The sequence below is a fragment of the Crocodylus siamensis genome, chromosome 5 (assembly GCF_052110815.1).
Source record: "Crocodylus siamensis isolate JL-2025a chromosome 5, ASM5211081v1, whole genome shotgun sequence".
Lineage (NCBI taxonomy): Eukaryota > Metazoa > Chordata > Crocodylia > Crocodylidae > Crocodylus > Crocodylus siamensis.
Window position 1 is genome coordinate 184,050,589 of NC_143399.1, and position 26,846 is coordinate 184,077,434.

Consider the following 26,846-nt stretch of genomic DNA (forward strand, 5'->3'; position numbering starts at 1 on the left):
GATGACAAAGCTAACCTATTTAACGATTTCTTTGCCTCCATTTTCCTAAGCAGGGACCGGAACAGCCACCCCCCCTCTGGGCTCCCCTCAAACCCCAGGGGAGGCACACCTAGTTCAAGAGTTAGTGAGGAACTAGTTAGGGAGCTTCTGGAGGGACTGGATGTATTCAAATCAGCTGGTCTGGACAATCTCCACCCCAGAGTGCTGACGGAATTAGCAGAGGTCATTGCAGGACCCCTGGCACGGCTTTATGGGCACTCATGGTGCTCTGGTGTGGTGCCAGAGGACTGGAAGAGAGCCAATGTGGTTCCTATCTTCAAAAAGGGGAGGAAGGAGGACCCAGGAAACTATAGGCCAGTTAGTCTTACCTCGATCCTGGGTAAGCTTTTTGACAGAATTATTCTGGTGCATGTCCACAAGGGGTCAGCAGGGGAGATTATGCTTAGAGGCAACCAACATGGGTTCATTAGAGGCAGGTCCTGTCAGACCAACCTGGTGGCCTTCTATGACCAGACCACCAAATCCTTAGATGCAGGGGTAGCAGTGGACATAGTCTTCCTGGACATTCAGAAGGCCTTTGACACTGTCTTTCACCCCGTTCTCATTAAGAAACTGGGGGACTGTGGTGTCAACACCTACACAGTCAAATGGGTCGCCAACTGGCTGGAGGGCTGCACCCAGAGAGTGGTGGTGGATGGGTCATTTTCGACTTGGAGGGATGTGGGCAGTGGGGTCCCCCAGGGCTCGGTCCTCAGGCCTGCACTGTTCAACACCTTCATCAGTGACTTGGACGAAGGGGTAAAAAGCACCCTGTTCAAATTTGCTGATGACACTAAGATGGGGGGTGGTGTGGGCATGCTAGAAGGAAGGAATAGGCTACAATCAGACCTAGACAGGTTACAAGGGTGGGCAGATGAGAATAGGATGGGATTCAACACCGACAAATGCAAGGTGATGCACCAGGGGAGGAACAACCGGCACCATACCTTCAAGCTGGGGAACTCCCTTCTCGACAGTACAGAGGCAGAAAAGGGTCTTGGAGTCATCACTGATGCAAAGATGAACATGGGCCAGGAGTGTGGGGATGCAGTCAGGAAGACCAACCGCACCTTGTCATGCATCCACAGATGCATCTCAAGCAGATCCAAGGAGGTGATACTCCTCCTCTATGCGGCACTGGTCAGGCTGCAGCTGGAATACTGCGTCCAGTTCTGGGCACCGCACTTCAGGAGGGATGTGGACAACATGGAGAGGGTCCAGAGGAGGGCCACTCACATGATTGGGGGCAGCAGGGCAGGCCCTATGAGGAGAGGCTACGGGACCTGAACCTGTTCAGCCTCCACAAGAGAAGGCTGAGGGGGGATCTAGTGGCCTGTTACAAACTAGTCAGAGGGGACCAGCAGGCATTGGGGGAGTCCCTGTTCCCCCGAGCACTACCAGGAGTGACTAGCAATAATGGTCACAAGCTGGCAGAGGGTAGATTCAGACTAGATATCAGGAGGCGCTACTTCATGGTCAGGGCAGCTGGGATCTGGAACCAGCTTCCAAGAGAAGTGGTGCTGGCTCCTACCCTGGGGGTCTTTAGGAGGAGGCTAGATGTACACCTTGCTGGGGTCATTTGACCCCAGTACTCTTTCCTGCCATGGCAGGGTGTGAGACTAGATGATCTGCTCAGGTCCCTTCCAACCCTACTAACTATGAAACTTTCAGGGATGAGATCCAAAGAGGGTTCTAGTTTATTTAAGAAAATAATATCACTTTTGAAGTTCAGATAGCAGAATTAAGAATTATTCAGTGTAAGTTGATCCTTACATATTTGTGTGTATTAGGAAAATATGCTATCTATATGGTTGAGAAATGAGAGTACCAACACCTAAAAGACTCAAACAATTTAAAGCTCTCAATAAAGAAACAAAAAATAAATGAGGCCTAATAGCAAAGTTTGGGGAACTTGAGGAATCACCAAAAAACACTTGGACAAGCCAACTGCACAAACTCTTTATAAAGGTAGCTGCTGATGGGAGGTTTACAGGAAAGTATATAAGGAGTTCAGCTATGGGCCTATGCATTTCTTTGTAAACCTGGCAAATCTGACAACAGCAAACATTTATCCCTCAGCTGGGCAGATCATTTATGTTATAAAATTAAATCATTTGCCCAAATGGTTGTAAAGATCCTTTTGTAGCATTAACGTGCCTCACATTTTAAAACCAAATTATCCCGTAACATTGAGAAATACTAAAAAACAAAATATTTGATACAATTAAGTTGTTACCCATACTTTGTTACATTTTCTCTGCTGATAGCACATTTCCAGATTGCTCCTGTCACTGCTGCTAACAGTTCTTTGTTTTCAGAATTACTAAGCAGAGTAGCCAGTGGTTGTAGCCCTCCATGCTGCCTTACTAGGTCACGTGTTTCTTCATCTTCTGCACACTATACAACAAATTAAATATATAGAAGGTTTAAAATGTAACGGGTTTTCCAGGAAATCTGGTGTATTCCCAAAATAAGCAACATTAACAGAATAAGAACTTTACGTAAATATTTTGATTATTGATATATATACTTTAAACTTTGATTCACATTACAAATTAAAAGAGGGTAAATGATTATGTAGCAAGAGTGTATACTTTGCATACATTGTCAGAAAATATAGGCCTGTTCCCTTGTAAAATGAAAAACCTGTTCATTAAATGCATATGCATTTAAACACATGGGCACTTACTGTTCATTTATTGTGTACACAATATTCAGTTGTGTACACAGTAAACACAATATATACATACAACATTTAGTAGGCAATTCAAGTATAATATGATCCTGCCTTGAGCAGCGGGCTGGACTTAAATGACCTTATGAAGTCCCTTCCAGTCCTAGTTTCCTATGAACTATAATAATCATGTAAGTACAATAGACAAAAACTCACAGAAAATTTAAGCAATGAAATCACGAATGTTTTTTCAAGTACCACTGAAAGATCTGATTTTTTAAATTATGCAGATACCTTAAAGATAGCACTAGCACAGTGCATCTGAAGCTCCTGATTTTCACTACTCAGGTTCTTCACAAGGTTCTCAATCATCCTCCTCTCTGTCTTTATTGCAAGTCTATAGCTTGGCTGTGAAAACAAGTTAAAAATTCTGGTTTATATAGCAATTAATATTGTCCTCCTAAAAACTAGAGCACTATTAATTTTGGCTCTGACCTGGCAAAAACCTGAACATCAGCTTAACTTTAAGAACACAATTAGTTCCAGTGCCCTGAATGATACTAGCAATGAGCTCAAAGTCAATCATAGCATTACAGGCCATAGCTCCTCTTACATAGCAGCTCTCAGCCAGGAAGTGGGAGACCCAAGTTCAATTCCTTCTTCAGACTGACAGCATGTAAATGCATATTGCCATTCCCAAGGGATAACCCTACCAGGCTTTTTGGAGGTGGGGGCTTTCTCTAGCCCTTTTGTTATTGTAAAAAAAATTATTCAAGAATCACTGAGCTAAAGGGAAAGCATAAACAGGGGCCTGATTCTCTAGCCTAATGAATACAACACTAAGCTGCTAGCAAAAAAGCTTGGATTCTTGTCTCTGATCCTAGGGATATTTCTGTATTTTCCCCAATGTCTGTTCTAAGGGAAGATGTATCATGTATGTACGGAGCCTAATTTTATTAGTGTGCATTAGGAGCTTGGCTATGTGGCTGCCATACAGATCAGACTGGGAGCTAGTGTGGAAAGAGAAATGAATGACATATTGAACAAAGTCCCAGAAAGGGGGGCAGGAAATCACTGGACTTGAAGGATTGGATTGAATGTTCAGAGAGTAGAAACTGGTAAGTGAGTGAAGATAAGGACTTGACCAGAGAACTTGGCAGGAAAGACTAGGAGAAGGGAGAAAAGAGGAATGGGCCAGGACAGGAATAAGCTGGAACATGGCAGGTTGGCATGGATGAAACAAAAAGCTATTAATTATATTTAGCTATTCATTAAACTCTGATCAATAATTTGTGGATGACAGGCCAACAGGGTTAGGAGTTTAGCTCCAAGAAGCTTTAAGAACTCACTCCACAAACAAGCCACAATTAGTGACCCCTAGCACTTGGAAGACATGTTCCAGAAACAAACTGGCTATTTTTCAGCCAGAGGGAAGTGATCAAAACAGAATCAAAGGAGCCATTCTGGTCAATAGGTCAACTTGTGACTAATATTTCTGAGCGCCAATGACATTAGATCAATGATTAAATTTAGGGACAGGATGGACCACGGTTAATATGGATACACATCTGGCAGATGTCCCTCATAGTCACGGCTTTGTGGCTGTTCTTGGCTTCCTTGGATAAATTGTATCTGTTACTGTCAGTGAGACCTGGGACAAGGCCATACACAAGAGATTACTGTGAATCATTACAACAGACCAAAGCATTTGGATACTAGGATGATGGGCACCAAAAGAAAACAGCTTGAGGAAACAAATAATTCGGTATTCAGAGCATGGTTTAAAGAGTATGGAGTAGATGCAAGAGCAACACCCCTTTTGAAGGGAAGGGGAAAGCTTTTCCTCTAGACGCCGGAAAAAGCAGCCATATTTGGTCTCCTTCTCCTGAGAGGACCCCCAGAAGCAAGCCCTGTCATGGCTTCACAAAAAGCAAGCCCCTGGCTTTGAGACATCAGCTCCTCTCAATCCCTGGCTTCCCTGGTGATCCACAGCACCCACAACTGAGAATTCGTGCTTGCTGGTCAGCTCCCAGGAAGGAGAGGGCGTTTTCTTTAAATGGAATAGGTTAGCGTGCTGATATCCCAAACAGCAAACCCTGCTCCAAAACTAACAGTCTTTATTGTGCCACTCCAGTTCCCTCTCTCCTTCCTTGTACCCCACTCTGTCCACCCTGGAACTCATCCTTTCTCTCTGTCCTTCTTGGGACCTTCTCCACCTCCAGGTCTCTCAATGCTTCTCTCAGTCTCCTTAAGCCAGGTCTGCCCCACTTGCAGTTATTCTCCTCAGGCCACGTCCACCACAAAACAATTACAAAACTATAGTATTCACCTGTGCACAACACTCACCCAATACAATTAAACATTATGTCATGGGGAACCAAACAGAGAGCAGTCTCTGTGACTTGCTGTCAGGCTCAGACTACCTCTGCCCTGGGGTGAAAAGGGCACAAAGGTGTCCTGCTTGTAGAACTATTTCCAGCAATTATTTACATCAATGTATACTAACACTGACCCCCCCACCCACCCACGTGTTGCCCACAAGAACTACAGGCAAGAACTCAGTCATCCAATCTTTTTCATCACACCATGCAACTAAAGACTGTATTATAATATATTCAGACAGGCAAATCTCATACTGGCATTTTCAAAATTTTGAGTGCTTGGCTTTGCAATCTTAATAATACTTTTTCACTCAACTTGCTTATATATATTTAATAGTACTCTTCCAGGAATTCTGTGTTTATAATCATTAAAATTTTCTATGCAGAGCTATCTGTATGGAGCTAAACTTCTTTTTTCATTGACTGTAATACTTCACTTTAAAATGATGTTTATGGTTTTAAAACTGACAAAAGTTGGGAATTTCAAAGTTAGGAAGTATAGCTTGAGTTAACAGGATACCACCATCTTCACACAGAATTTCCTGTCTTTTCTCAATTTAAATCAGATATTTATTCTCCTTCAATGCTGAATCAAATTAAATTCTTAGTTTCAGTGCTGAAGTCCTGTGAAGTACACCAAGTGATGATGCACTAATGTATCAGATAATTTGTCCCAGAAATCAGTCTTTCTATTCATTTTTTCTCTGTTTTCCTAAATGTTAACAGGAAAGTTATTTCTAAAGTTGTGAAGTATATATTACTAAATATAGCAAACTTCAGACTATAGCTGGTTTTACTGATAATGTTTTATTTAGACATTTTTAAATCTACACCAAAACAGCTCAAAGTTTGGCAGTTTTTAAAACTTGGATATATACTCCGGTTGTAAAATTTGTAATGGAAATTTGGAGAGAAATCATACATATGTCTTTTCACTTGCTGATACTGATCAGACACTGCTTTTTACAAAGCACATTTATAAAGTAAACTGTCCTGACTTGTGTTATGTGGGGAATCAGCCTTCTGTCCATATTTTTAATTCTCACATTCTCCTCTCCAATATCTTTGTCTTCAAATCAACTTTTTCCCAGTACACTTTACCAACATAAGGCTCTGCAAATTCACAATTTTTTTGCAAATTTCTTGCAACAAAAGCAGTGATTTTTATGAAATGTAATAAAAGAATTGACAGAAAGTGAAATTACATTAGTTTTATACAGATTTCTTCTCACAAACCACTCAGGGTTCTCAGCTTAAAAAGTATATTAAGACGGAGTCTTATATGCTCATGAACCACAATCTTCATCAAAAAGCCTTCTATAAAGTACTACCCACAATATTCACTCTTCAGTGGCCAATGAAGCTCTTGGCAGGAACCAAATTTCCTGGTGGAAATACAAGTGTTCAGGTACATTCTTCCAAAAAACAGCTAGCTATGATGAGGGTTTTTAAAATTATAGTCAGAAATTATATTTAGGAATCAACAGTGTACATGGTTAGAGGTAGCTTGTTAACCTAACTGCTTACCTCTGATGCACACTCTTGTAACGTCCCCACCACTGGTGTTAACATGCTTACATGTGGAGACTTCAGCAACTGAGCTAATAATGGAATACCTCCAGCCTTACGGATTGCTTCTTTATTTTTGATGCTTTTGCTGCAGCTCCAAAGTGCCAAAGCCCCACAGCGGGCTATTTCAATATCTTTTGCCTGAGATGGTGTTGGATTGGCTAATCCCATTGACACACAGTCCAGCAGCCCAACCTGATGAAAAACAAAAATGTCTTAGTGGATTTAATAGAAATGACAAATAACATAATTATACTGTATGCTAATTATGAGAGCAAGCACCACACCAGAAAAAAAATTACTTATTTAGTAAAAAGAGTCTATGCATAAAAAGAATATTGATTACCAGTCTTGTGATTCCTCCATGCTGTCTTACTGTCCTTCGTGCTCGTTTAAATTTGGCAACGTTGGCAATTGTTTCAGCTGCCAAGCATTTCAGATCCTTATCTGGAGAGTCCAGAATATTCACCATAATTTGTAAGCCCCCAAGATCAGCAATCGTACGTCTGATCTGTGAGTTCTGACTAATTTCCTTCAGGATTTTCAATGAACCAATCTAAAGAGAGGAAAATATCAAATGTTGCATACTATCTGAGAATGTATAAATGGTAGTTCACAATCTTTTAACACACTGGGTTGTATAAATGTCCTTAGGGGCAGGGTGGCACAGCCTGCAGTGCTGGAGGAGCTCACACCACAGCGCAGCACGAAAGTCTGTGGCCCCTGAGCTACTGGGGAGAGGAGTCACCCATACACACATGTGCGGTACAGTGGTGGGGTGGGTTGGGGGGGACTATCCAAGTATGTGGTGGACTGGGGAGAGCATCTGCAAGGAGGTGGCCCAGGGGGTCTTTGGCATACACTACTGCTGCCTCCACAGGAAACCCTGCCTTAAACAATGCTTTTGTACTGCATACTCCTTTGCAAAAGAAAGCATTCAAATGCTAGAAAGCATGTGCCCAGCTCAATGTATTTCAACAGCTACTTACCTTACATTTAACGTCTTCTGTATCAAGTAAATTTATTAAGACTTCAAGACCTCCAACATCTCTGATGGCCAGTTGACAGGTTTCTTGAGCCAAGTTGAAATCTCTCATTGAACACAAGGCAATTACTGTAGCTGTCTGATTGCCTCCCTAAAATAATACAATGATTAATATATGTTAAATATGCATAATACGATCTCATTGCTACAGGAACTTACTAATAAAGATGGGCTCTGATAGACCCATACTTTTATCAATGATGTGTTAGAAAACAAAACCACTGTTGATTCAATTTAAAGTTTGACTCCAAAACTGGAGAAACAGTAAATAACAAAAAGGAAGGTCACTGTTATGGAATGAACTAGATCACTTGGCAAGCTGAGCACCATCAAAGATTTGTTTTAGTTTGACTAAAAGGCTGTTGTTGTTTATATGACCAAAATATGTAGGTCATTGTGACAAGAAGGCATAGTCTATCCTGGGAAACAGCAACTGTGCAAAGACTTCGATATGCAGATCCAGGATTTTTAAAAGGAGATTGTGGGAGCTGTAATCAGTGCTTCAGGGGTCTGGCTACATTCCCCACTTCTAACTTCTCCCCCCACCAGGGCAGGCAGTAACACTATGGGAGTAGCAGCCCCATGTGGGATTTTTTAAAGTCTCTTACTCAGGAAAGAAACCCCCCCCCAACTCTCAGCACCCCTCTTCCCTTCCCCTTCATGCTCAATGGCACCTCCTTGCTCCTCCCAGTCCCCGCTTGTCCTCTCTACTTACATTTCTATGCAGGGAGCCTCACCTGTTTCTGCTGGTCCAAGCTACTCCTGCTCCAGTCCTGCTAGGACTGCAGGGAGCAGCTGCATTGGGAGCCAGGATGAGCTGGGGACAGTGGTAATGGTGGGTGGGTTCCCCCTCCCCGAGTCTGCTCCTGGGCTGGCAGGGAACACCCAGGGGATTGGGTATGAAGGAAGAACCCACCTGCCACTGCCACTGTCCTGGCTAAATCTGGCCAACCACACAGCCTCTGGGGCAGCCAGGGACAGTGGAGACACCAGGAGTGGTAGGCAGGGGTGGGGGGGAATGGGAAGGGAAATGCCACTGAGCATGGGGGAAGGAAGGAGGTGCACAGAGAGGTTGTTTCTTACCTGCTTCAGGGACTTTAAAGTCTCCAGCAGCTGCTCCTGCAACATAGTCTGAAAAAAGGGTACGGCAATGCCACTGAACACCCCTGGATCTGCTCTTGAAAATGAGGGAGCCACGGTGCATGATTAACTAATGATTATTGTAAATCTACAGAGGATACAGCTTTCTGAGGTCTTGTAAAGGCTAACCGCTGTACTTTTAGAAAATATGTAACCTTTATAGAACAGCTCAAACTATTAAATATATTATAAACTTGCTTTGTTTTATAAAGGTGTTTACAGAGAAAACATGTAATTCAATTTTAATGCATCTCTCCCACTCCAAATTATGTCCTTTCCATTAAGGAACACTGTTTTTAAACTGTAAGCACACTTTGATCCATCGTGCAATAATTCAGTCTTTACATATCTATTACAAGTGTAATGATCAAGGATCCTGGTTTTCTGTTTCAAAACTGCAAACTCTCTGATTTTAATTTCTTTTTAAACTGTAACCCACCAAAACCCCTCAAATTATCTGATTAAAATCCCCCAAATCTGTGTTTTTCCTAGATTAAAATGAAATGCCACTCTATATATAGGTATCAGTTGAACACAAAGTTTTATTGATATATTTATAATTTTATACCAATTTGGAAGCCTTCCAGTGCCTCAATCACTATAATAAAATAAATTCTAAATACCTATATATTTTGGCATGTGATTTGGGTTTTTTTATCATGGAAAATCAGAGCTCTCCCTGCCCCCTTTACTCACCAGGATGCAGTTCCAACTGCTTTGTGGCTCTGAGCAGCCCTGATATGCCAGTGCCCTGCCCATGCCATTGCCCTTCACTCCCCACCCACAGCCCCCTGAGCCATGCCATTGCCCTTCACTCCCCACCCTCCAGCCCTGCTGTAGGGAGCCCCAGCTGCCAGGGCTATGGGCCAGGGACCCGGATCCACAGCCCCCTGTCTGCCACAGCAGTACCCGAGCCCTGGCTGCTGCTCACAGGAGGTGGTGGCTGCTGCAGCAGAGCAAAGCACAGAGCCTGGCTCCCCCTCCTCTATGGGCAGCACGGCCGGAGCAGAGCCTGTGGAGGTGTGGGCTCGGGCTGCCCACTCTGCTGCCCATCCCCATCTCCACTGCTGCTGGGCAGGCCAGGGGTGCCTTGTCATGCCAGCACGGGGCTTACAGTGGCAGCACTGAGCTTCCCCACCCAGCTCTGTTCTGTCCTGCAACACCAGATCCCGCCCGCTGAGCCACAGAGGCCCCAGGGGGAGGGCAGTTGGGTGGGGAGCTCGAAGCCCACAATGGGCAGCCCCTCCCCTCCATATACACACATCTGGGGAGTACATACCCACCATGCCCCGTCCAGAGTGCGGGCAACAGTGGAGAGCCAGCCCCTCCCACCCCACAGATGAGCAGCTCGTGGCCCTGTCCCACACCTTGCCCGGGCCCTACGGCTGTGCCCTGGACCCCTAGCCCCACACACTGCCCCAGCTGGGCAACAGCCCCAGCCCCAGCCCCAGCCCTGCCCAACTCCCTCCCTCCCTCACTATGGGGACCTCAATTTCCACCACCACCCCCCCAAACTTATCTGCGGGGCACTGTTCTCCAGGTTGCTTGGTGTTCATGTGCACATGTGCATGGTGCCCCCTGCTGATCGCCCTCCTCTCTTCTCCCTGCAGCCCCTTGCAGGCTGGAACTCTGCCAGTCTGCAAGGGGAAACCCACCATTTCCCACATTTTTCTCCTTTAAAGGAGAACATCTGGGTTTTTCTCCTTAAAATGAGAAAATCCGGGTTTTACCATGTTTTTCCATCCCAGATGGAAAACCTAGATCCCTGGTAATGATTCACATGTGATATTCAAAATGTTCTAAATATTTTTTTAAAAACAAATAACTTCTTATTCTCCTATATTAAATAAAAATAGAACAGTATATGAAAAATATAAATGCATTTTTTCCTCTCCTAAATTGCTTACAAAGCTTAATATATGTTTTAAAAGCAAAACCACAACAAAATATTTTTCATATGTTCTGAAATATCAGTTCTTTAGCACTGTCATACTACTGGTGGCCACAACAATTATTTCTCTTTCTTGTAGTTATCATCACATCAGGTCTTAAAGTATTTATTTTAACAAGCATGGAAACAGTTAGCTCTCCATTAAATTGATACTAAATCTGCATGATGTTTGAAATCTGATCAGTTGAATGTAAAATAAACTCTATTGGCACTTCAACAATCAATTTTAAGACTTTAAATTAAACACAGATTTAGTTAAAATGGGTACCTCTTCTTATACAAATGAGGCAGTACAAATATTCACAATGAAATGAAAATAAATTATGAGTATGAAAATGTAGTAATCCTAATTGGTAAAGAATTTTCTACACCATGTCAGTATAGTAATAAGAATTTTTAAGTTCTTAAGATGTGAGAACTACAAAACTTTAAAAATGGCTATATATATATAAAATGGAATATATATATATATAATATTTATTTTTTTATATATCTATATATATATATAATTATTTAAAATGATATCTCCTACACAGCTTGCCTTTTTTGTTTTTACTCTTGAAAGGGTTTAACAGATCTCTTTTTAAAAGTTCTATGATGTATAACATGCTCTTGTTAAAATTAAACTATATATGAAACCAGGTAATCTTTTCTTCCATAAGAAAAAATGGGAGGAAGATAATGGAAGGACATATCTTTGGGGTTTTCTTATAGAAGTACTCCTTAATTTTTATACTGAGTAAGATAGTGGGGCCTTTCCACAGACCACAGTGATTTCTCAGGACCAAAAGGTATCCACACAGAGGCTCCATTAATAACAATGCAGCTCTGCTGCTCCCCTACCAATCCTCCAATTTTTGGAACTGTGACTCAATTTCAAGTCACAGTTGGGCTTCTTCAATTACTAGTGCCCCTGGTACCTTGCATCTTCATCTTAAAAGGGAAGCCCAGATGCAGAGTGAGAGCTACAGACATTTAATACAGACCACAACTGAATTACATTTGTACTGTCAGCTTTAGATTCATGGAGTTTAAGGACAGAAGCAAACATTAGATTTTCCAGTCTGACCTTGTCATCCACACATGGAGAGTTCCCCAGTACCCTTTGTAATGAATGCCAATGCTTAATCACCCTCAACTGTTAAAATGTTGTGCCCAATTTCTATTTTTGTGTGGCTGATTTTGAATCCAGTTACTAGTTCTTTGCTAAATTAAAGAGCTATTTAGGATTTGGAGTCTTCTCCCCATGAGAGTACTTCTTTCTTGCAATTAAGTCACCACTCAATCTTCTTTTTGATAAATTAGACAGATTAATCTTTTAAATCAGTGGTCTTCAACCTTTTTAAGTTGGCATTTAAAAGCAACCCAAGATCTACCATGCACCGCCATCCCACACTCACTTGGCCCAGCAGGTAAGTCTGTGGGAGGGAAGGGGGGGACAGATTGAGGAAGAGGGAGAAAAAAATATTTGGGGGTGCGCATCCCCAGAAGGTAAGGCACACCTGGCCGGGGCCCTACTCAACTTACCCCTGCTCCCACTTCTGCGACCCTGTCCCTCATCATGGGGGCCTCGTTCTAGCCCTCATCCCTTCCCTCCCCCAAAGACTGACCTCAGCACTGGCACTCAGCACACCGTCCCCCCAGCTTGTGATTGACTGTAAGAGGCCCTGAGATCTACCGCAAGAGGCTCTAAGATCCACTGGTTGGTGACCACTGTCCTAAATGTTTTATTGCAGGGCATTTTTTCCAGCCCATACATCACTTTTTCTCTCTGCACATTGTCCATTTTGTCAACTTAATTTAAGACGGAAAGAGCAGAACTGGACTCAATATTCCATTATCAATCTCACCAGTACTATGCACAAAAGTAAAATTACCTATGTCTTCTCATTGGGCACATCTACACAAGATGCTGACTGCACAGTAGCCAAAACATACTGCACAACAGCACAGCACAGACCATGCTAATACACTACCATGCAGTATTACTAGGCTACTGCGCTGTAGCAGCACTTAAAAGATGTTAATTCCTGTTACTGTATATTTATTTAGTACTTGCTAATGTAACCCGGGTGGCAGCCCAATAGTTGCTACCCCTGCCCAATATCAGGGATGGTGTGGTGAGAGTGGGGCAGGGCTTCCGGCCAGCACCAATTTACTTTCCAGATAGCCCCTGCTCCCCACAGAGCAGCCTGTGGTCCCAAGAAGATATAACACTTAACTGATTTAACTATTTACACTTTATTTACAAAACAAGAATAACAGGAAAGGTTATTTACAAGTGAACTTAAATGGCATAACCAGAACCACAAAACAAACCAGAATGCATTAGTCAACCCTTGACTCAAGAACCACAGGTAGGGTAACTGGCAGCTTTCAGCCACTGTTGAGGAGCTACCACAAGGAAGCAAGGTGGTCACTCCCAGCAGCTCCAACAGATTTCCCAATAAGCGACAGACTGCAACAGGTTAAGCTCTTCTGGTCTGCAGCCATCAAAGTGTATCAAACCCCAACCCCACAAAGAGGCTGAAGGGTGACCCTCCCTGGCAACCAAAAAGACAACCAACAAGCAACTGAGTAGGCGCCTGCAGCAATCAGCATGACCCAAACACAAAGCTCAGGGACTCCATCCGATGACAATCAGCTGCAGAATAAGGGACAGGACTGAGTCCCCTCTGGAGCAATCAGTGGCAGAGGGTCAGCAGCACAGGCAGCTCCCAGGGGTCATTGCTCTAAACCCCTACTTCAGATGACTGGCTGGGCACCCCACACTCCTCGCAGCTCGCCAGTCCTGCTCTGAGCACCAGCCTGCGCCCCGAGCCCCCAAGGACCCTTGTCCTGGTGGTCTGCTGCTCCTCAGGATCTGAATGCCTTGCCTGTTGCTGTCCCACTTTCCCAGGGAAAGTAAGGGGTTTCCTCAACTCACCGGCCCAGTCCGCATAAGGATGCCACCTGTACTCTGGGCCACTGCCCCTTCTCCGCACTGGAGTGGGGGACCGACTGCCACCCCTAGCCTCCAGGACATCTGGGTCCAGCACACTGCGACGGGGCCTTGGGGCACCAGCTCTCTGCCCCAAGCCCTGGCCACTGCTCCCACTCTGCTGCATGGCTGAAGGCACAGCCGACTGCCGCTGCCTTCTCCTCCCAGGGCCTTTAGGGCTCTTCAGACGGGCTCTCTGCTCTCTCTGCTGGGTCAGCTCACCCCAGCTCTTCTTAGGCCTCCTGCATCGTTCCCCGGAGTCACTGTCAGCAGCCTCCACGCCAGGTCGGCTGCTGCTTTTATCCCCTCCAGCAGTCCCACCCTGGCTTGCAAACTGGCCAATCAGGGCTCAGGGTGGCTGGCCCCCAAGTCCGGCCATCCCCCTTCCATGCGAATAAGGGGATTGAAAACCCCTTCTTTCGATTGGCTTCTCCTTTTCCACAGGGCAGGGCTCCCCTGCTCCACCCTCGGGGTCGCTCAGAGTTCACCAGCACTGTTTCTAGCCCAGGGTAAGTATCTCAAGCTGATCTGGTGAGCCCACATTGGCAGTCTGTTACACTAATACAAGTACTAAATAAATGTATAGTAATGTAGACACATCTATTACTTCCTTGTTTATAAATCCAAGGTCACATTCATCCTTTTCCCCATTGAACTCTTGTTCAATTGTTTTTCCACCATAACTCTTAAATTCTTTTCAGAGTAACTATTTTTTAAGATACAGATTCCTGTTCTACAAGTATGGCCGCTTTCACTATTCCTACCTATAAAACTGCATTTGGCTGTAATTAAGTCCATTTTGCTTGACTATACACACCTTACCAAGCAATTCAGATTGTGCTGGCTACAGACAGACAAGCCAATTATGTTTCTTTTAAAGGGATTGATGGACTTACTGACAATAAGCATGCACAAGACTGATTCACTGTAACTGTTTTGTGTGTCTGGTTGGATTGAGCAGCAAGTGAAACTAAACCACAGCAATTTACATTGGAATGAAACAGCTGCTAAATTACTGTACTTTGGCTTCAACTACTGCAGGGTGGAACGAACACACAAAACAATTACACAAGATTAGCTTGATACATGGAAGGAAGTCCTCCTTTTCCCTGCCCTCCTTTTCAACTGATGTCATTGTTTCATCTGTCCATATGCGCCATATGACTGCCTGTTGTTATCATTACCATTCCACCAACCTTCGGTTCATCCACAAATTTGATCAGCAGTCATTTTATATTAATTTCCAGCTCACTGATGAAAATGTTGAACAGTGGCAGGCCTAGCAACAATCCTTCTGGGACACCACTAGAAATACCCTGTTGATGATTTTACCCCATTTATGACTCATTTTTAAGATCCATGAGTACCTACGTGAAACCCAGAATAAAGTAAATAGAAAAGTGAAGCTGAAAGCATTTTCTCAGTTTAATAAGCGTGGGGAAGATAAAATTTTCTTAAAGTCACGTCTGTAAAGAGTACAGAACATTAAAAGCTTCTGCAGATGCTCTGCTAGCAAACAGAACAGTTAGCTTTTTGACTTGCAGTTCTAGAGGACGTCTGCTAGCAGAAGCTGCTTCACAGAGCTATGGATTTCCCAGTCCTGACCAAGTCTCATTTTCAGCTAGAATGATCTACACCTCAGATGTCCAATGCATGCAGCCCCAAAGGGTTAACTTGTGGCTCTTGGTCCACTTGCTGCTCCCTCTACTGTTCCAGCTGCTTCTGCTGCCAGAGTCCCTCGGCTTCTCCTCCCTCCTCTGATTTCCACTGTCTGTCCCAGTCCCTGGGCAGCTCATAGGAGCTCAGGAAATCTGTGCAGTGTGGCATGGGGGTGCAATCAAGTTACAGCCAGGGAGATGTTGGGTGGAAGGGCAGCTGTCATCAGGTGCAGGGCGAGGAGCATGCACAGTGTGGCGTGTTGTGGGGCCAGTGCTTGCACACAGCCTTGGGGGCATGGGTCTCACATAGTGGGGTCAGCAGGCATGCATCTCCTGGCCACCCAGAAGTTGGACAGCCCTGACCTACTTTATGGTAGGTATTATTCTGTCCCTTACCTGCCTCCATTAATACTGTAAACAGAGTAGTTACTTTGAGATAATACATCATGTTTCCATAGTGGAGGATTCTCTAGCAGGGTTCTTCATCACAGTTTAACATTGTCACAAGCCACATGAGAAGAAGAATGGACTTAAGGGCAATGCACTTGAAAGGCACTCGGTAGATCTGCTTTCATTTTCCAGTCTTGCTGTAGAATTCCCATACAATCCTGGGCAAACTGCTTCCCTCTGAAACTCAGTTCTTCCTATCTAACAAAGGCATTATTCTTTTTGTTTTTCATACTCCTATTCTTTTGTCTATCTTGTTTATGTATTTTTGAAATTCTCTGTGGCAGGGACTATTTCTTAATATGTCTTATTACAATGTGACTTCAATTTCAGTTGAAGTCTCAGTAGTAAAATTAGTTTAATAACAATAATAAATGCCATAATAAGAATATAGTGAAACTGGCTCCAACTATCTTTGCCAATTTATACCTTCATTTACATACTTACACAGAAAAGTATAGAAATTAGACTGAATTAATAGGAGAGGCAAGGATTCATGGTGCATTTGGATTCACTGAGAGAAAATTAGATAGAATAAAACAAGAACTGTCCGATTTTTGGCTTGGATACATCTCTATAAATATGGTGCATATTACATTTTTTAATGGGAAGTTCGAAGGAGTAGGACTGTACACAACCACAAAATGAAATATTGTTTCATATTTCAGGGCAATGCCAAGGATTCCATATAGAGCTGCAGCTAAAGTTTAATTCCTTATAGTTAAAGTTCATTTGTATGCTCTTTTGAGATTTGAAAGTATATTTATGACTGAATACTGGGAACAAAAGAAGTTGATTCTTTTTCTTTTGTGTCACACTGCTCATTTACATTTTTACTGACTATATATCCATATAGTAACTGAAGCATAATTTTACTTTTTTTGAAGTAAACAGTACTGTTCAAATACATTGTTAAAAAACAATACAAGACCTAATCATGTTTGCTATTTGATAATTGGACAAATACATCTCCATTGTTATTCCAGAAATCATTTTATAAGATACATTTTTAATTCTTTTTATTACAAAATAATTTAACACAAAATATTGTTTACATATTTTCAGTTTCTAAAAAGCAATAAAAAATAAATAAGCAGCTAGAAGTGAGGAATGAAACAGAATCCCCCATTTAGTCCATTGTGACTTCTTGGGTTTGTATTGAACTTGACACTTTTAAATCACAGTGCTGATCTATATTACTGAATTTTAAATTTTGATATAATGAAAGACTAAGTCACACAATATGTAGAATATGCTTTAGCAGAGTAATTTTTCTACACTAGCTAGCCTCTAAACAGTAAGTTTTTGTTTTGATATAAATTCTAGTTCCAACTTTTTATTTTAGTTTATAAAACATAGGTCAAACTGAAACTTGTTAGAGATAAGTTATAGACAAGCATAGCTGAGTTATGGAATAATTCCCTGCCACATTTCCTGAAACTTCTGGAGTTCTTGAGCTACAGCCTGGCAATGCACAAACTGTACAGATTAATATAACTAAGGCCAGCAGAAAATCACGAGTGATAAAAATCACAGATATCATAATGTTTCCTTTGCTCTACAAATCTCTTTCATACAGAAATCACTATTGTTCAATTGCAAATTAATCAGTTAGCACTGACAGTCATTTTATGCCTCAAAGCCAGCACTGATCAGTGGAAATCCAGGGACCAGTGGATTAGCTGTCAGAATAAGGGTGCAGTTTACAAGGATTGTAACATAGTACTCTACACTAAAGACAGTGTCTATGTGGCATTTTCCGGCGACATGATTATTGATTATGACTTGTAGGCATTATTTATCCTTTGCTTAAAGAAACCAGAGTCAAATGTTTAGAGTCAAGGCACAATGGAAGAGCTATATTCTATACTTTATCTGAGAAACTGATTAAGTGAAAATGGTGGACTTAGTTTTGGTATGCAGATAATCATTACTATGACATAATAATAATACACTGTTATCCTGCATAGAATATTGACACTGTTAATATCCTTATGTATGCCATAAAAACTCAGCCTACAAAGTGGGCATCTAGCTAGTCCATATACACATATGTTGTTGTCACTGGTCTAGTCTAGTCTATATAAATTTTTTCCACCAGAGCTAGTAGACGGAGCTATACAGACAGAAAAGAATTGTTTAGCTAATGTCATTTGGGGAGGTAAACTACTTATGCCAACTGAAAAGACCCTTGTGCCAGCATATGCCAAGTCTCCACTAAGGCAATGACATTACTATGCTCACATAGTTATAATGACAGCAACTTTGTAAGGTAGATAAGCTGACTATAGGTGAATTAACAGGGGACTGATTAGTGGACTAGGGATAGAAGTTACACATGAACTGGTTTAAGTAATCAGAAACTATTTGAAACCTGTAACAGAACAGAAATTCAGCGCAAATAAACTAGTTTCAAAATGGCTGAAACTGGTTTAAGATAAACCTGGCTGAAAGTAGTATCAGACTTAACTGATTTGGATCAAACTGGTTTATGAAATTTCTGTCCCAGACCCTTTCCTGATTCAAGTTAAAGCATAGTCCCCCAGCATCCCAGAATACTTTCCAGCCCTGGGATGGGCTGTGCTGTCTGCTCCAACAGAGAAGGTTTTGAGGGGGTGGGGGAAGGGAAGGGATTGCCCTCCCTAGGCAAACCCCAGCTATGGGCTGGGGCTGGGGCTGGGGCTAGGTGGGGGGTAAACTCCCTTTCCCTTGAGTACAGAGCTTCCCTGCCTTGCTACACTTACTGCTGCCTGCCACAGTGGATTACAAATCCCAGAGGCCCTGGAAGCAAGAAGAGGAAGTGATAAGCAACCCTACAGAGTCCTGCCGTGATTCTGGACTGCAAATCTGGGGGCAGCAGGAAGAGGAAGTGAACACACAACCCAAGCTGGCTATGTGCCAGAGAGCTCTAGTGCCCCCTGACTTCTGGCCTGAGCCACTGCAGGTATGTAGCTGCATTTCCTGAATCAAAAGTAAATGTCTGTCCAGTTGATATGTGAGTTTAATATTTGCAGCTTAGACTAGCCTCCAAAGACTGAATTGATTCAGCCTCAGGCGTTTTGACTGCCTGTACTTAGCTGAGGAGAACTGTATGAGTACTAATATAAAGTAAGGTAAAATAATAAGTTTTAAAATATTTATTTAAGATACAAAAGAATCTTTTTTAATTGGGTTAAGACTCATAACTGTTCCTCTCCATGGAAATCTTTAGTAAAAGGCAAAAGATTTATGCAATTTGAAGAGAAAGAAGAAGCCTGCTGGGGATTTTATTACCCATTCATCTGCCTGCAGCCTTGTCCTTTCATTTGATGCCGAACCTGTATTTTAAATACAATTTATACACTTACAGGAGCTCCTTGGGAGCTCTGTGCTTGCTGCCACCAGGCTCCCACCACCAGGCTCCCACCGTCACCGCCAGAGCCCCTCCCCTCCGCAGATTGCGTTCATGAACGCAGTGCCTTATTTGTGGATTTTGCCATTCACGGGGATACGAGAACATATCTCCCATGAATTATGAGGGTCGCCTGTATACTTTAAATATTAATAAGCAAGTGAGAGAAATTGAGAAATGAGAAGTGGAGAAGAAAGATCAGAAGGGTTAGGATGAAACTGGCTTTAAAAACTCACAATCAGAACAAGGAAGTGCTGCTTTTCTATTCTGTACTGGATCTTGTAAATCTTGACTCCAGGCTTGAGGATTTCATAGATTTCATAGATTTCATAGACATCAGGGCTGGAAGGGACCTCGGGAGATCATCGAGTCCAGCCCCCTGCCCAAAGGGCAGGAAGTCAGCTGGGGTCATAGGATCCCAGCAAGAGAAGCATCCAGTTTACTCTTGAAGGTGTTCAATGTAGGTGCTTGAACCACCTCCGCTGGCAGACTGTTCCAGACCTTGGGGGCTCGGACAGTAAAGAAATTCTTCCTTATGTCCAGCCTGAAACGGTCTTGCAGGAGTTTGTGACCGTTCGACCTCGTCATCCCTTGGGGCGCTCTGGTGAACAAACATTCCCCCAGATCCTGGTGGTCACCCTTGATAAACTTATAGGTGGCCATCAGATCACCCCTGAGCCTACGCTTTTCCAGGCTAAAGAGTCCCATGTCTCTCAGCCTATATATGATATGTGCTGTCTAGAATACTGGATTTCTGGGATAAAATATCAGTTCAGCCAAGCATTTGTGATTTTGCCCATAACAGGGATAAAAGACTGAATATTATAGCTAGCTTCCTTGTGACAATTATGCTTATGGATCCAAGTGAGTTGGGGCACATGTAAATGTGAATCTATGAGGGAAATGTCACAGGGCTGACCTGGGCAGACTTGAGCCTCTATCAGCCACTGGGGAGCTGGCAGCTGATAAGCACTAGGCAGTGAAAAAAGACAATGACAATATGATTTAAAATAATACGATAAAGGATTTTCCAAAAACCCAAAACAAAACAAACTCCCTCCCTCCCCCCAAAATCTGCAACACTAATAGCGTATGAAAATATAAGAGAAATGCTCTCTGGGGAAATAAAACTGACTAGATTTACAATAGAACTCAGTAAGCACATGGGAAAAACGGAAACACAGATGAGGACATGGCTGAAGCATCTCCTCCAGGCATGCTTTTCAAACAATGGCATTTAGACTAAGATGTGACTTGTGATTAAGGTGCACCTGGATCTATATTCCATGTTACTTGACATCTTTAAGACTGGAAAACTAAAAATGAGCTTTAGAATGGGAAAGTGACATAAAAAGAGGGGAAACAATGAGGCAACTTATTTCTGATACAAAAACCAGAAAACTGTTACTGTTCACAAAAACATATTGCTATGTTGCAAATTACCTTTTACCTCCACAGTATAGTATTAAAATAGTAGCGGATCCTAAAGAACAAAATACAAAGTAACAATAAAAAACTCAACCTGTATTGCTTAATTGTTAAATGAAACTATATTCACTTACCATATATTATTACACCTACTGTATTAACATAAAAACACCAAACTGGAGCCAACTAGAGACCGTGCACTTCCTGACCTGCTGCTCACAAACAGGGAAGAATTGGTGGGCAATTTACTAACTTGAGCAGCAGTGACCATGAGATGATTAAGTTCAGGATCCTGAGGAAAGGACGGATGAAGAGCAGCACAATAAGGAACGTGGACTTCAGAAAAGCAGACTTCAACTCACTCAGGGAACTCCTGAGCAGGATCCCCTGGGAATCCAGTCTGAGGGAGAGAAGAGTCCAGGACTTTAAAGAAGACTTACTGAGAGTACAGGAACAAACCATCCTGAAGCCCAGGAAGACTAGCAATTATGGCAGAAGACCAGCTTGGCTTAGCAGGGAACTCTTCACTAGACTAATTCACAAAAATGAAACTTATAAAAAGTGGAAACTTGGAAAAATAACTAGGGGGGAGTATAACAGCACTGTTCAGGCATTCAGAGATGAAGTCAGGAAGACAAAAGCACAATTGGAGTTGTGGCTAGCAAGGGACACAAAGGGTAACAAGAAGGATTTCTACAAGTATGTTGGGAGCAAGAGGAGGATCAGAGAAAGTATGAGTCCCTTACTGAATGGGGAGGCACCCTTGTGACAGAGGATACAGAAAAGGCTGAAGTGCTCAATGCTTTCTTTGCCTCAGTCTTCACAGGCAAGGTTAGCTCCCAGACTACTACACTGGGCAGCACAGTTTGGGGAGGTGAGAAGCCAACAGTGGTGAAATAACTGGTTAGGGACTATTTAGAAAAGCTGGGCATACACAAGTCCATGGGGCTGGATGGGATGCACCTGAGTTTGCTGAGGGATTGCAGAGCCATTGGCCATTATGTTTGAACACTCATGGCAAATTGGCAAATCAGAAGAGGTCCCAGATGATTGGAAAAGGGCAAACATGGTGCCCATAATAAGAAAGGGAAAAAGGAGAATCCAGGGAACTACAAACCAGTCATCCTCACCTGGAAAAATCATGAAGCAGATCATCAAGGAATCAATCTTGAGGCACTTGGAAAAGAAAGTAAGAAGAACAGTCAGCATAGATTTACCAAGGGCAAGTCATGCCTGACTAACCTGACCACCTTCTGTGACGAGGTGACTGGCTCTGGGGATGTGGGGAGACTAGTAAATGTGATATACCTTTATTTCAGCAAGGCTTTTGATATGGTCTCCCACATCATTCTTGCAGGTAAGCTAAGGAAGTATGGGCTGGATGTATGAATTGTAAGGTAGATAGAAAACTGGCTGGAGCATCGGGCTCAGAGGCTAGTAATCAATGGCTGTCTAGTTGGCAGCCTGTATCAAGTGGAGTGCCCCAGGAGTTGTTCCTGGGGCTGGTTTCGTTCAATGTGTTCATCAACGACCTGAAAGATAGCATACAGTGCATGCTCAGCAAGTTTGTAGATGACACCAAGCTGGAGAGAGTAGTAGATGCACTGGGGGGTAGGGCTAGGATTCAGAGTTACCTCGACAAAGTGGAGGACTGGGCCAAAAGAAATCTCATGAGGTTCAACAAGGACAAGTGCAAAGTCCTGCACTTACGATGGAACAAACCCATGCACCAGTACAGGCTGGCGGCTGACTGGCTGGGAACCTGGGAAGCATCTCTTTAGAAAAGGACCTGGGGGTTACAGTGGAAAATAAGCTGAATATGAGCCAACACTGTGCCCTAATGGCATACTGGGATGCATTGGTAGGAGCGTTGCCAGCAGGTCAAAGGAAGTGATTATTTTCCTCTATTCAGCACTGGTGAGGCCACATCTGGAGTACTGTGTTCAGTTTTGGGCCCCACTATAGAAAGAATCATAGAATCATAGAAGTAGGGTTGGAAGGGACCTTGTAGATCTTCAAGTCTGACCCCTGCCTGGGCAGGAGAAAAACTGGGCTCAAATGACTCCAGCCAGGTAGGCATCAAGCCTCTTTTTAAAGACCCCCAGGGTAGCAGCCAGCACCACTTCCTTTGGAAGTTGGTTCCAGATCCTAGCCACTGTAACTGTGAAGTAGTTCTTACAGATGTCTAATCTAAACCTCCTCTCCAACAACTTGTGGCTGTTATTCCTTGTTATGCCAGGGGGCGCTAGGGGAAACAAGGTCTCTCCCAAACCCTTCTGGTCCCCCCTAGTGAGTTTATACATGGTCACCAAGTCCCCCCTCAGCCTTCTTTTGTGAAGGCTGAATAGGTTCAGGTCCCGCAGTCTCTCATTGTAGGGTCTGCCCTGTTGTCCCCGGATCATGCGAGTGGCCCTCCTCTGGACCCTCTCGATGTTGTCCACGTCCCTCCTTAAGTGGGGCACACAGAACTGGACACAGTACTCCAGCTGTGGCCTGACCAGTGTCACGTAGAGGGGGAGGATCACCTCCTTGGCCCTACTTGAAAAGCACCTGTGGATGCATGACAAGGTCCAGTTAGCCCTGCCAACCGTTGACCTCGCATCGTCAGCCCATGTTCATCTTGGAGTCAATTACGACTCCAAGATCCCTTTCTGCCTCTGTGCTCTCAAGAAGGGAGTTTCCCATCTTATAAGTGTGCTGCTGGTTACTACTGCCCAAGTGCAGCACCCTGCACTTGTCAGTATTGATGTGGACAAATTGGAGAAGGTCCATCAGAGGGCAACAAAAATAGTGAGGGAGCTGGGGAACATGACTTATGAGGAAAGACTGAGGAAACTGGTCTTATTTACAGTAGAGAAGAGGAGGCATACGGGATTTAATAGCAGCCTTCAACTACATGAAGCGGGGTTTGAAAGAGGATGGAGCTGGACTGTTCTCAGTGGTGGTAGATGACAGAACAAGGAGCAATGGTCTCAAGTTGCAGCAAGAGAAATTTGGGTTAGATATTAGGAAGAATTTTCTTACTAGGAGGGTAGTAAAACACTAGAATAGGTTATCTAGAGAGGTGGTAGAATCTCTATCCTTGGAGGTTTTTAAGTCCTGGCTAGACAAAGAGTTGGTTGTGATGATCTAGTTGGGGATGGTCTTTCTTTGAGCAGGAGGTTGAACTATATGACCTCCTGAAGTCCCTTCTAACCCTAATTTTCTATCATTCTATACTCCAGAACTAAGTTTTCAGTTGCTATCTGTGGAGCTAATCTGATCCAGTGAAATAGAATATGTTGTTCAAAAACCTTTTCAACAGAGAGCCATGGACATAAATTAAAAGTACCTTTATTTTCTCTGAAATGACATGGTAGGTTCCAAGGACAACAAAGTTTTGAATTGTTAAATAAAGTCAACAAGTCAGATATCTACTCATAATTATAAAGGTCAACATCCAACTGGGTCAGTGATGGCAACATCAAATAAACACTTAAACTGCCTAATTTACAAGCCATATCACAATAGTTGCCTTTTTTAATTACTAGCATGAGAGCAGTCTGACTATAATACAATATAACTGTTATCATCATTTCTTTTCATGTGTGGGAGACTATTTTCTTTATTCACTAAAAGGGAAAGGGCGAGAACACATTTTCTCTCCAATTCCAACTCTATTCCTCTGTCATTTCTGCTAATTTTTTTCTTTTCTACTTTTCTTCTTTATTTTTATGTTGTCCTTTTCTCCATCTTAATGCTGCAAAACAGCTGAAAATGGGTGACCCTCAAAAGAATCAGAAAAGACGCCCCCTCCTTCAAAACACAGAAATGGATCTGAATTGGATTTTAGTAGCCAAAAAATCAACAGACTGTTGTGAATCGGGGTAAATATTGTTTTGATAGCATTTTGAGGATAAGGTGCTATACTGCTTCCCTAATGGTTGTTCTTTCTAATAATAATTCTGATATAAAAGTCAACATTTGCTTAGAGTTCCCAGTAGTGATACTTACTGTAAATTGGCAAAACTTGTAGTTTTTCCTTTGTCACTTCTCACATCTACTGAACAAAAAACAAAACTCAAATCAAGTAAGTATTGGAGGGTGGGAGCCTCCAATAGAGAAGAATGTGGTACAAAAAGATTGGATATTTAGTGGCCAAAACTAAAAAGTTAGCCAAGTACCCTTGGCAAAGAATGTTTTATGTTAGTGCTACTTCCTGCCAAGATACTGTCCTCAACAAGAGTTGAAATGCAGCAATATTTACTCTTTATCTTGATCTCTCATTATATTACCTCCCTTCCCATTCCATTACCTACCAAAGAGTGAGAAGATTCATTGTCATGCACACCAGAGATAATGTGAGCTAAACTACCTGTTTAGCTGCTAAATCCTAAAAAAGGAACAGCACTCTGACACTGTACTCTGGAGGAGCTGAGTGAATAAGCTGAGAACAGGAGAGAAATGTTTTAAGCATATATTAACACTGTTATACATGGTTGGATCCACGATTTTGTAAAGGGGGTGCAGGAGCAATGGCCAGCACTGCAGGGGTGGCTGCACCCACATTCCCACCCTTTCCCCAGAACTCGGGTAAGTAGACTGAGTTGTGGGAACAGCAATCAGGGAATTTAAGTGCCTGAAGCAGGTAAGAATCCCTGCTCTTAGCACCCTCTCCCATGGGCAACTGGTGTGGCCAGTCAGCACCTGGGGGGGGCGGTCCCCCGCAGCCGATCATGCTGACCAAGAAGCATAAGTGGCACTCTGGGAAGTGCCAGTGGCACTTCACCTAGTGCCTGCACTCCCCGGCCGCTGCTCGCACAAGGGGCACTGGTGCTCTCGCCAACCCCCCCATCACCTAAGCAGGGAGCACAGTCTGTTAGGGGGGTGCACCAGCACTCTCAGAGGGTGCACACGCACCCTCTACTCATTGCCACTGCCCTCTCCTTTTCTGTCCACGTTCAGTGGCTCATCTTCTCCCTTCAGATTCCCCCCTCTCCCACCCACTTCTATGGCTATCCCAAGCTCCTCCTGCTTTACTCCAGTCAGGCTGTGTAGGCAGTTGGGCTTGGAAGTTTTGTACATATACAGCCAAATTTCTAAACAATGTTTTCATTTTTATAAGAACAAACAAGTTGCTTTCCTAATTCCACACCCACAATTATTTGTGCTGTAGCTGGTAGATTAGCTATCCAAGTCCAAGTCCAAAAATGGTTGGTATAGTAATGGGTGTTAAAGTTCCATCTGACATTATTAAGTTTTGGAAGTATGGAGGCCCAGTTAAGGTCTACAGAATTTACTCCTTCAAATTTATATTTTAAGATCTACAATCACTTTTTAGCCAGAAATATCCTGGGACACTGGAAGCTTTAAACTTTTTCACCACAATTACCACAAGACTGTTAAACAGCAGTAAAAATGAAAAAGATCTATATTTTAGAGGCTTGTTACTTCAGAAATCATATTTTCCCTTGCCCGTTAAAATAAAAAAATTACAGTTTTTAAAGAACCAGTCTGTTCCTTATGCTAGCATGTTCTGGTATCTCAAGGAGAGCTTTAAAATTTACTAGAATTACCTTTCAGCTAACCCCCAAATATGAACTATTTCTTAATCCATGCATGGTTTATGAAACCTACTTAAAAAGTTATATTGAATATTAATATGCTCTTAATACTTTGGAAAGTTTCCTGTTTTCACTTCTCGGCCTCTTGAAGGCTCAGATCAAGTGTACAAGTTAAGAATGCTATATTTTTTTCCATGCTGCAGTTAAAACATACTCATTCTGTCTTCTCTATTTGTTTCACACAAGGCTTCGAAAAAAAATCTGTAAGCCATATCAATGTCACTATCCTGCGCCACAAATTTAAATATGGTTTCTATAAAAGAGTTCCTGTATACACCACCGTAACACTGTAGGGGGCTGAGGCTGCTGCATACTGCCCTAGCTAACCTTTCATTCACAGCAGAATATAAACATTTATCTTGAGGGGATGATATTTCTAACAAGGATATTTTTAAAAGCAAGTTTCCTACATCAAACAATTTTAGTCCTCCATTATGATGGATCTCTGGGGTTTCTGAGGGCCAGATTTTGAGTGGCCTTAACCCTAACACAGAAGATAGTGCAAAAGGAGCCTTCCGCACCCCTTCGTACATATGATAC

The 26,846-nt window shown here is 42.9% G+C and overlaps 1 protein-coding gene and 1 non-coding gene across 3 annotated transcripts in view; both read right to left on the minus strand.

Annotated features, from left to right (window-relative positions):
• ODAD2 (outer dynein arm docking complex subunit 2) overlaps positions 1–26,846 on the minus strand; it is a 192,396-nt gene that overhangs the window by 108,235 nt on the left and 57,315 nt on the right. For both annotated transcript variants that reach the window (XM_090047421.1, XM_090047422.1), the window contains 5 exons: positions 7,653–7,799; positions 7,010–7,219; positions 6,622–6,858; positions 3,008–3,121; positions 2,282–2,436 (listed from right to left, as the gene is read on the minus strand). In XM_090047421.1, the coding sequence (XP_089903547.1) occupies positions 2,282–2,436; positions 3,008–3,121; positions 6,622–6,858; positions 7,010–7,219; positions 7,653–7,799 (863 nt within the window). The remainder of the gene's footprint in view (positions 1–2,281; positions 2,437–3,007; positions 3,122–6,621; positions 6,859–7,009; positions 7,220–7,652; positions 7,800–26,846) is intronic.
• On the minus strand, positions 19,028–19,139 carry LOC149865021 (U5 spliceosomal RNA). Its single transcript, XR_016442840.1, has one exon. It is a non-coding gene; the product is annotated as a U5 spliceosomal RNA (small nuclear RNA).